Source organism: Cephus cinctus, unplaced genomic scaffold (assembly GCF_000341935.2).
Source record: "Cephus cinctus unplaced genomic scaffold, Ccin1 Ccin1_scaffold0597, whole genome shotgun sequence".
Taxonomy (NCBI): Eukaryota; Metazoa; Arthropoda; class Insecta; order Hymenoptera; family Cephidae; genus Cephus; species Cephus cinctus.
Genome location: NW_014333243.1, coordinates 993301 through 1003099, shown reverse-complemented (window position 1 = coordinate 1003099; position 9799 = coordinate 993301). Strand labels below are relative to the sequence as shown.

Sequence of the window (9799 nt, the reverse complement as noted above, 5' to 3'; positions counted from 1 at the left end):
GCTGAATCGCAGCGGCGAGTCCAGCAGTAGAATTTTGTGATCATCGCCTCCGTCGATAGGTTCCTCGAAACCTATTGAAACATTTGAAACCTATTGAAACATCATGAAACATTTTCCAAAAATAGAGGTGCTACACGGTTATGAAGTTGGCACCGCAATTTCTTAAATATTTATATACTAGAGACTATACTCTTTCGAAGGGGACTGATTGGAAAGAGGTACAAACGATACTTTCTTGAAGAACTTCCAAAATTGGTGTCTGAGCGTTGTACATGCTACGCACTTAACTAGGAGTTCTATAGTTCCTGATAGGTTTCAACAATAGTTCTGCTACGTAACATCGTTAAAACTCGAATTTTTCAAAAATTGAGGTGCTACACGGGTGGCAGCTCCAGCACCGCACTTTTTTAAAATCTCTTAAAAATGATTCAACAATAGGTTTTTTCAATAGTTCTCGAGGATTTCTATAGTTCCTGATAGGTTTTAACAATAGTTCTGCTACGTAACATCGGTAAAATACCTATTAAGTATACTAGTCGCACCATATGCTTCGGTGCAGGTATGCATAAGGAGCTGACTTTCAATGTTGTTTTCATGATTCAACAATAGGCTTTTTCAATAGCTCTCGAGGAGTTCTATAGTTCCAGATAGGTTTTAACGACAGTTCTGCTACGTAACATCGTTAAAATACCTATTAAGGATACTAGTCGCACCTTATGCTTCAGTGCAGGTATGCATAAGGAGCTGGCTTTCAGTGTTGTTTTCAGGTTGTGTTTCAAACAGTTCCGAAATAGTTCTCTCTAGTACTCAATGTTGGGACCATAGTTCCACTTGGAACCAGGTTTTAACAATAGTTCTGCTACGTAACATCGGTAAAATACCTATTAAGTATACTAGTCGCACCATATGCTTCGGTGCAGGTATGCATAAGGAGCTGACTTTCAAAACGACAGTTCTGCTACGTAACATCGTTAAAATACCTATTAAGGATACTAGTCGCACCTTATGCTTCAGTGCAGGTATGCATAAGGAGCTGGCTTTCAGTGTTGTTTTCAGGTTGTGTTTCAAACAGTTCCGGAATAATTCTCTCTAGTACTCAATGTCGGGACCATAGTTCCGCTTGGAACTATTGTTAAATAATGATGGAAGCTAGCACCGCATCGCTGCACTCCTTAACGCAAGCAGGCATAAGGTGCTGGCTTTTGCCTTAGTAAATCTTATCGAGCTGACGCTGTACACTTGAATTTTGGATTACAAAAAAAAATATGTAGGCGATATCTGATAAGCGGCCTCTTTCTAAGGGTTGCTCTGAGAATCAGTTGTAAGTTGTGGAGAATCTCTGCCCGCCAGGCTACCCGTTCGTGATCACGTTCAGCTCGGCTACGACGGGATATGCATTATCGTCGGAGGCGATGATCACAAAATTCTATTCCCGGACTCGCCGCTACGATTTAGCGCCATGTTTTTGGTATCGTCTAAAACCTTAGCGCTGTGCATCTCCCTACTCATCTCTGTCGTAGCGTTGTGCATCTCCCTATCTCTGGTGGATCTCCCGACTCATCTCTGCCTGAACTGAAGGCCCTTGAATCAGTCTCACGTTTTTGATTGGTCGAGAATACATATATAGTAATACATCTCCGGTGTGGTCATATCGATAAGGCAGAACAGGACGAATCTTCTACAAACATATACTATTGACATCCGTGAGTTTAGCGCCAAATCTGTGAAAAGGTTTAGATGCACGGAATTGTCAAGGAGGAGTTTTTAAATGTAATTCAAACTGTTATCTTGCTATTCTGAGAGTTGCGTTTAATGTGACAAAATGAAATTCAAATGTAGAATGTCGGATGGAATTGCTATGAGGGATTTTAGCAGTAAGTAAAGCTGAACGAAACTGTTGTGTCAAAATTCCTGTTACTCCGATTGGTTGTTTCAGACATAGTAAATACAGTGGTACGTGCATCTAAATTATGCGTGTTCCGTTTAACGAAACAACACGTTTATTTCTTCGTGGGAGATAAGAGGTGGCCAGTAATTTGGGCTGAGCTCACACCAGACAATTTTTTCGATGAATATACTATGATTGGTGTCTCCACGCAGCATGATGAAATATTTCTAGAATTAGAGCCATCGATGCTTGCTAGGAGTTTGAGTTCGCTCAAAATGACAGCTAAACCAGTTAAAATAAAGTTAACAAATAAGCAGCAGCCGTGTCTTACTATTGAGTTAGAACTATCATCTCTTAGTACAGAATCTCGTCATTGTGTACATGATGTTCCTGTTAGAGTAATACCAAGGAAGGAATGGGAAATGTACCAGACACCTGATATACCTCAGTTTGATGTAACTGAAATCTCTAATGGCAAATTACCTATAATGTTGTTACCCTGTAATTGGTTTCTAATTTATGATTCATACTTTCAGATAACCATAGAAATGCCAGAGTTAAAGCACATTCGTCATCAAGTAGATAGAATGAGAAATATGAGTGGACAAATTACAATAATTGCTGACAGAACTGGACAATTAATACTAAAGATAGAGACAGATCATGCTACCATAGCCACACATTTTCAAGGTCTACTGATTAAAGGGTCAAAACCAATAACTGATCAAAAATATTCAGCGAAAGTTGAAATTAAGAAGTTTGCAATGTTCTTATCTGGGGACACAATGCATCCAGACAATGTCACATGTAATATAGTCCATGAGAGAATGTTAAATCTGTGTTTAATGATTGAAGGGCATCTTACAATGCAATATTTTGTACCTGCCATGTCGTCTTAATTTGCAGAAAAAAAAATATGAATGCCAAGGTTTTTGTAACAATAATCTTTTATTTTCCTTAAGCTGACATGAAGTGAAATGTGAATAACGTTTAGTGTATGGAAATGTGTACAATAGGCACGAAAACAGCTTTTTTTCTTCACACCAAACTGATATTCAATTCCCTAGCTTGTTTTATCTTCTGTCGTGATTGGTCTATTTGCTGAATATTCTGATCTACCAGCTCAACTCTCTGTACCAACCATTGTAAGCTGTTCATATGAGCATTCAAGATCTTCCCAATTTGTACTATGGGATCGCTAGGATCTTGGGCACGATTGGCCTCATTGAGATGCTCGATGATCTCCTTAAGATCCTCTGACATACGTTTAAGTTGTGTGTCTATATCTTTGGCAAGTCCGTATGTATACTCTCTATCAGGATCTGATATAGAGAGGCTAGCTAATTCCTTTTCCAAGGGTTCTAGACAGTCCTGAAGCTCCTTTTGCTGACCAACCTAGTAAACGAAAAACATTGAGAGGAGGATGTTCAAAAAGGATCTTTATTATAGAAATCAAAAACATACCACATAGTCCAACTCGTGTTCTAGTTGCTGCTGTTCAAGTTTTACCCTCTCTATCTCTTGGTTCAGGGTCACAATCTTCTCACCATTTGCTATTAAGAATTTGTCCCAGGCATTTACCTGAAGAGCCTGATTTACAAAGGCCTTCTCCTGTGCTTCCAACTCCTGAGTCCATTTGTTAATTGATTCCTCAAGTTGGCAGAAGTTCATTGCTCCAGTGTTTCCACTGCTTGCAGATGAACTTACACTACAGATATTAAGAGAATATGGTTATTTAATGGCAGTTCACGTACAACTGGTATTTTAGATATATGTAACTCACGTTGTTCCAGTAGCTAGAGAAGTTTGTGGAGCACTGCTAGCAATTGTACTTGCTGCAGTTGCAGCTGTAGTTTTTGCCAGAGTGAATCCTGTTGCAGCTGTAGCAGGTATAGTTGTGCCTAAACTGAATCCAGTAACTGATGCAGGAGTGCTTGATGCAGTTGCACTTCCTACAGAAAGTCCAGTAACAGCACTGCTAGCTGCTGGCGTAGTACCAATCATGAATCCTGTAGTTGTTGTAGGAGTAGCACTACCTAGATTAAAACCAGTAGTTGCTGTCGTAACTGCTGGAATGGCAAAGCTGAGTCCAGGAGTTGCAGAAGTAGCAGGAGTTAATGATCCACCAATAGAAAATCCAGGAGTTGGTTGCTGACCGATTCCAAAGGAAAGTCCTGGTGTGGCAGTGGTCGTAGTAGCCACGGGAGCTCCCAAATTAAATCCAGTACCTGTTGTAGGAGTACTTGTAATTCCAAACCCAGTAGGCGGTGTTGTACTAGGTAGTCCAAAATTTATTCCAGTGCCTGAAGCACCAATGTTCAAAGAAGTTCCAGAAGATGTAGTCGTTATAGGAGTGCCCATAGGGAGAGCTGATGTCGTAGTACCAGGTGGAGTCCCAAAAACAAAACCAGTTCCCTGTCCTAAGGTAGTTCCTAAACTTTGACTAAAGAGTCCTGCAGGTTTGCCTTGAAAAGGCGTTGACATCAAGGAGAAAGTATTGGCCGTGGATTTACTGGCATCTCCAGCTCCTGTGCCACCCAATGCAAATCCGGTAGAACCTACAGAACAAAATACACAAATTACGTGTATACATTAAATAACATTATGGTTAATTATTATTAATTAATCTTTCATTAATTACCTGCCACAGTTGGAGCATTTAACCCAGGAGTAACTCCCGGTTGTGTTTTCGATGCATCAAAGTTGAAACTCATTTTTCCCGGGTTCGAACTCTTATAACCTCACTACGTTCACAGTACAAACGTAAAGAACCACAGACAACACGAATTACTTGACAGGATAAGCGCTCAGTATAAAAGCATAACTATCAAATCACAATTCAACAACAAAAAGAAAATTAGTGAAATTAAAGAATAATTCGATTCATTTTACGAAACAAACCTTTATCACCTAAGGTCAGTTCGGAACTACGCAAGTTACTACGAAAACCGCTAGAAGCGCTCTAAACAGTGCGTTAAACAAATTTTCCAAACAATATATGAAATTCAAGAGTATTAAATTAACAAATTAATCAAACTATCATTCATCAATCAAGTCATATTATATTACGTCACTCATTATTATTATTATTAAACACTCACATACATCCATTAGGACGTATCTAATCAACTCTACTTTTTAAATATCACGAATTATATCAGAAAGTACTGCATACAAATTTGCACTCATTAAAAAAAAATTTGCAAAGCAATCTTTTTCACCACTTCTATTTTAATAAAGTTTATAATAAATATAACTAACAACATTTAAATTCCGAAAAACTCTTCTTCAAAATTCTCATAAATACCCAAAATTTCCTTTTCATACAAAAGTGAACAATGGCTACAGCCATCAGACGCTATTGCCGGCCGGCGTTCAATTGCCGTAAATTTTCATATGCAATTAAAACTATAAATATAAACTTACTTAAATATTCAAAAGTTCGTAATCCAATAACGCTTATTTTGAAATAAATTAAATCTAGATCTAAATAATATAATACAAAATGTTCCTCCCTTTAAAGGTTATCCAAATGACCTTATATACTTAGTACATACGAACCAAACCACTCTAAACATACCCAATAAGTGTGGGAAGATATAAATGGAAACTGCAGAACATTCTACTACACAAAGAATACACAGACGAGAACTACACGATAATAAACGGACTCTGTATTGCCACGAGTATCTTATTAACATCCCATGGCAGTGCTGCGTCCCGTTACCGTGTGCCCATTGATATAGTATATTCTTGCATTTTAAGGATATAGCAGGCGTGTTTGAGTCCATGCAGTACTCACTATAGTGTATAGTCGTACCCTAATATGATAAGAGATTCCCATAAGAGTGAGAATAACATGTGCATAAGAATACATTCAGTGTTTATTCGAGAATAATCCTAACCCGTCCAAGTGGTACACGTGGAACCTCCGGAGGAGGACACACGCACCAAGTAGCTGTACCATTTTAGTCTGTATTCATACGCAGATCAAATGAAGAAAATGTCCAAGAGTGTTGAGATCGTGGGACTTCTTGTGTACATCTTTACGTTCCTGTGTCTAGCTGATGCGTCAAGTTTGGCATCTCCACCTAAATCGGCCTTGGTTATTGCCTTCGACAATGTCAACGAACTCTCCCTCTTGGCGAATACTTTATCGGATCAAGGTATCGATACTACATTGGTGGTGAACTCCTTGGAAGAAGTATACGATAACTTAGTAGACGTCGAGGTATACCCGCTGAATAAATCTTCGTTGGATCAGAATGGCCACCAAAGTGCGGATAGAGTGGCTTTGCAGATATGTCAGACGTTTTTGACGGATGAAAAATTAGCTAATAAAGTTCGTGAAATACTTCCCACATTTGTAGTGTTTCCTGCATGGAGGTAAGGTCATGAATTATTTTACTTTGGGGGGATGTTTTTATTTGCAATTTTGAATTTTTATTGCAGACATGACGCTTGCCTTTTACCCTGGGTGAAACACGTGGGATCTATTCCTGTTATATGGAGCAGAGGCATAGATGATGAGTTATATACCTTTCAGAAGACAGAGATGGCTCTGCCGATTCATAGGGATGGTATTTGGTCGAGATTAATTGAACTCATGCGTGCAAGATCGATACTGTCTAGTACTGATGATAGTTACGTATTCCCGGCTCTGAAGCTTGTTCAAAAGTTCTTACCTGATCTTCATATTAAACCGGAAACTTTATATTCGGATGTCACCCTTGTTTTTTGGGGTGCTGATTATGTATTGCGCTCCGATTTTGCCTTACTCTCACGATCGTTGGTCGAGGTAAGTGTAATATTATTCAAATATGTAGTGAAATATGTTATTAACTTAATGAAAACTTCATTTTCATTTGTAGATTGGCTGTCATCACTGTAGAGGCGTTTATCCCTTACCACCAACTCTTCAAAAAGAACTGATAGAATTTCGTTTGGGTACTGTGGCTGCTCTTCTTGATGAAAATTATGAGGACCTTATCGTAGAACTGGCCGAGAAATTACCGCAAGGCAGACAGGGACAAGCTATAGTGTGGAAACGCAAAAATTTAAAATTGAATAATCAGGAGCAGCCAGCAAATCTTTTTATACATTCTGATGTTATCAGACAAGATATCATAGGTAAGAATATAATTAAAATCTATTATTCTTATATTTAAAATATTTTTTTACCGAATTTTACCAAACATTCGTATAGTCTCTCTAAAAACTTATTGCTATTTTCACAAACAATAATACTAATTACCATATTAAAAAAACCATCTCCTTTTGATACTCCTAAACGAGCACTTACCGATTTCACCGAATAGCTAATAAACGACGCAAAAAGGTCGGTAAAAAAAACGACAAGTGAAATATTCTCTAAGAAGTTCAACTAATCTCCCAAGAGAGTGCAGCTCTGTCACTGACATACATAATCCAACAGATGGCGCGATGGTAAACATTTCCTAAAACGAGTTAATTACAATTTGCCAGTACGAATTTTCAAGCGGATGAAGTTATTTATTGAAATCCAATTTAAACAAGAAAGTATATATATTTTCAGGGTTTGCCAGGACTCGAGTCCTACTGAGTCACTGCGAGGACACAGTACTCCTGGAAGCTGCGTTTCACGGAACCCCCGTCATCTGTTTCCCAAGAAACCATGACGAAAGACGGAATTCAGACCGCGCCATTGAACTCGGCTTCTCGTTTGCTAACGTAGACGGAAATATACCGGCGAAATCCGAGCCGATATCTCGCGTCATTAAGCACATCCACGAAACAGCATCCTATCGTGAGAATGCTAGAAAGATATCGCAAGCAATAAGGGACAGACCGAATCCTGCAACGGACAGGATACTCTATTGGCTGGATTACGTGTTGAGAAATCGCGAAGAGCCATTACTGAGCAGTAGCACCGGAAATCGGGATAAAAATGATCGCCGTCAACGGCACATCGAGGATTTCCTGTTTGGCGTGGGACTGGTAATCGGCGCTATAATCGGCCTTCTTGTTGGGCTCGGGATTTCCTTCCTATTGGCTAAAATATATCCCTCGGGATCACGTAACCAGTCACACGGTACACGAAGAAAGTTTAAAACGTAACTGTCGTGTATTTAGCGAAGTCCACAAATAAGATTAATCGCCTCGGTCATAATTTCTATTAAAGAATCAATGCCCATTTGATTATAATACGTTTATAAATAGACGTAGAGTTACAGATCATACATATACATATACAAACGTTACAATCTAGGAAATTCTAAATCTAAACGAGAGAGAGAGAGAGAGAGAGAGAGAGAGAGAGAGAGAGAGAGAGAGAGAGAGAGAGAGAGAGAGAGAGAGAGAGAGAGAGAGAGAGAGAGAGAGAGAGAGAGAGAGAGAGAGAAAGAGGATGAACAGATGAATGAGAGATACATGAAGATGCTAATGGACACCCAAGACAATAATATAAAAGAATTCAAAGAAAAGTGTCCAAATACGTATGTAAGATAAGTGAAGATATGAAAGGTGAATGAATATTATGGTTAGAAAATGAGGACATGCATCTTGGTGTTGTTAATACAGAGATCAGTACACGTACCGAACGAATGAGGAATGATAAATACTACAAGGACCATTGGACAGAAATAGAGGATGAAAATGGAATCAGGAATAAAAGTACGCGAATATTATGATAGTCATGGAATCGATGATCGATCAAATAAATAAGAGATTTGTCAATACTGCGCGTCATATGTCACAGTCATAGTAGACGGACATATATGATTAGGTTACGCTGGCCTACAGCTAGTCCCTACCTTAACACGAGCCGTGCACACAACATTAGAGTACACTCTCACGAGTACGTATACATACGCGATGAGGGAAGCACACGTGTTCGCACGTAAAAAGTACACATGGCCCGACACCGACTTCTCCAGTGTCTACGGCCCTGGCTCGCTACGTCATTAATAAACATGTTTCATTTTCAATCCTTTCGTGTCATCTTACTGAACTGGTCAATAGACGAATGACGATCCTTCCAGGATCGACTGGTTACTTATCGCGAGAGATGATCTCGAAATGATCTATAATGATGATAATAATAATACTAATAACAATAATAATAATAATAATAATAATAATAATAATAATAATGATTGAGGATCATTCGATGAGGTCAATCGCTGCTCGAAGGTACGTGAATAATAGGCGTGCCTGCGCATGTGGGGTTGAGATGGGCACACGGGGATGACGTTATGGTAATCATATAATTACGGACCGAATGGTAAATACCTCTCTATATATGTACACGCGATATTAAGTAGTAAGAGTAAAAAAACTATATGTACATTCATAAACTTGAATTAATCCTCGACAAAAAGTTCAAGGTTCATCCGGGACGTATTCCAGATTATAAGACAACCCCCACCTACGTGCTTCCGTCGTTCGCTCCTTTTCTTTCTTACATCTACCTAGCTCTCGCTACGCCTTTCGACGTTTCCTTTGTTTACCACTCCTTATTCTGAACACGCTTCTCCTCGTATCATTTCCCTTTGGTAAATCACTCGTTCCCAAGCGATTTGTCTCGTTTTATTAAGCGCCTCTCCCACCGATCTATGACGCGCGAGTCCTAACGTTGCATGCTTCCTTGGCGCGTATTTCTTCCTTCCAGCTCCCTCCTTCCTTCCGACATACCCCACCGCCCCCTTCACTCGCCCATCAGGGTCAAACCCCACTTTCATCCCCATGCTCTATGAACAATCCGTAGCTCCCATTGAGCTTACCGAGGTGCAGAATCGGGGAAACCGAATAGTACGAGCACATCTCCCTCTCGGCTAGCTTCGCCCCACCCATTAGTACCCCCGTCGGCCAATCATAAATTATAAATAATATAGTCTCGATCACGTGGGGTGCGCATCTAACCCCCCCGCCACA

The 9799-nt window shown here is 39.5% G+C and overlaps 3 protein-coding genes across 4 annotated transcripts; 2 read left to right on the top strand and 1 right to left on the bottom strand.

Moving 5' to 3' along the window:
* The first annotated feature begins 1490 nt into the window (after positions 1 to 1490).
* Positions 1491 to 2815, top strand: LOC107269080 (checkpoint protein HUS1). The gene is made up of 3 exons (XM_015742543.2): positions 1491 to 1874; positions 1937 to 2343; positions 2425 to 2815. The coding sequence occupies exons 1-3, from the start codon at positions 1823 to 1825 to the stop codon at positions 2785 to 2787; spliced, it is 822 nt and encodes a 273-aa protein (XP_015598029.1). The 5' UTR covers positions 1491 to 1822; the 3' UTR covers positions 2788 to 2815.
* Positions 2816 to 2817: 2 nt separating this feature from the next.
* LOC107269079 (nuclear pore glycoprotein p62) lies at positions 2818 to 4925 on the bottom strand. 2 transcript variants are annotated; one of them, XM_025086272.1, is made up of 5 exons: positions 4790 to 4921; positions 4530 to 4712; positions 3672 to 4446; positions 3353 to 3596; positions 2818 to 3283 (listed from the first exon to the last, which is right to left on the bottom strand). In XM_025086272.1, the coding sequence occupies exons 2-5, from the start codon at positions 4600 to 4602 to the stop codon at positions 2927 to 2929; spliced, it is 1449 nt and encodes a 482-aa protein (XP_024942040.1). In that variant the 5' UTR covers positions 4603 to 4712; positions 4790 to 4921; the 3' UTR covers positions 2818 to 2926. The 2 variants fall into 2 exon arrangements, with proteins under 2 accessions (XP_024942040.1, XP_015598028.1); XM_015742542.2 differs by having other exon boundaries at positions 4530 to 4925.
* A 565-nt stretch (positions 4926 to 5490) lies between these two features.
* LOC107269078 (UDP-glucuronosyltransferase 2B1) lies at positions 5491 to 8210 on the top strand. Its single transcript, XM_015742541.2, has 4 exons — positions 5491 to 6274; positions 6341 to 6686; positions 6760 to 7018; positions 7443 to 8210. The coding sequence occupies exons 1-4, from the start codon at positions 5883 to 5885 to the stop codon at positions 7982 to 7984; spliced, it is 1539 nt and encodes a 512-aa protein (XP_015598027.1). The 5' UTR covers positions 5491 to 5882; the 3' UTR covers positions 7985 to 8210.
* The last annotated feature ends 1589 nt before the right edge of the window (positions 8211 to 9799 follow it).

Excerpts from the sequence above, each read along its gene's own strand:
- LOC107269080 (XM_015742543.2), top strand. The coding sequence starts at position 1,823 with ATGAAATTCAAATGTAGAATGTCGGATGGAATTGCTATGAGGGATTTT. Across the intron at positions 1,875-1,936 it reads TGCTATGAGGGATTTTAGCA|ACATAGTAAATACAGTGGTA; the intron begins GTAAGTAAAGCT and ends TGGTTGTTTCAG. Across the intron at positions 2,344-2,424 it reads CTGATATACCTCAGTTTGAT|ATAACCATAGAAATGCCAGA; the intron begins GTAACTGAAATC and ends TCATACTTTCAG.
- LOC107269079 (XM_015742542.2), bottom strand. The coding sequence starts at position 4,602 with ATGAGTTTCAACTTTGATGCATCGAAAACACAACCGGGAGTTACTCCT. Across the intron at positions 4,447-4,529 it reads AAATGCTCCAACTGTGGCAG|GTTCTACCGGATTTGCATTG; the intron begins GTAATTAATGAA and ends TTTGTTCTGTAG. Across the intron at positions 3,597-3,671 it reads TCTCTAGCTACTGGAACAAC|TGTAAGTTCATCTGCAAGCA; the intron begins GTGAGTTACATA and ends TAATATCTGTAG.
- LOC107269078 (XM_015742541.2), top strand. The coding sequence starts at position 5,883 with ATGAAGAAAATGTCCAAGAGTGTTGAGATCGTGGGACTTCTTGTGTAC. Across the intron at positions 6,687-6,759 it reads TCTCACGATCGTTGGTCGAG|ATTGGCTGTCATCACTGTAG; the intron begins GTAAGTGTAATA and ends TTTCATTTGTAG. Across the intron at positions 7,019-7,442 it reads TATCAGACAAGATATCATAG|GGTTTGCCAGGACTCGAGTC; the intron begins GTAAGAATATAA and ends ATATATTTTCAG.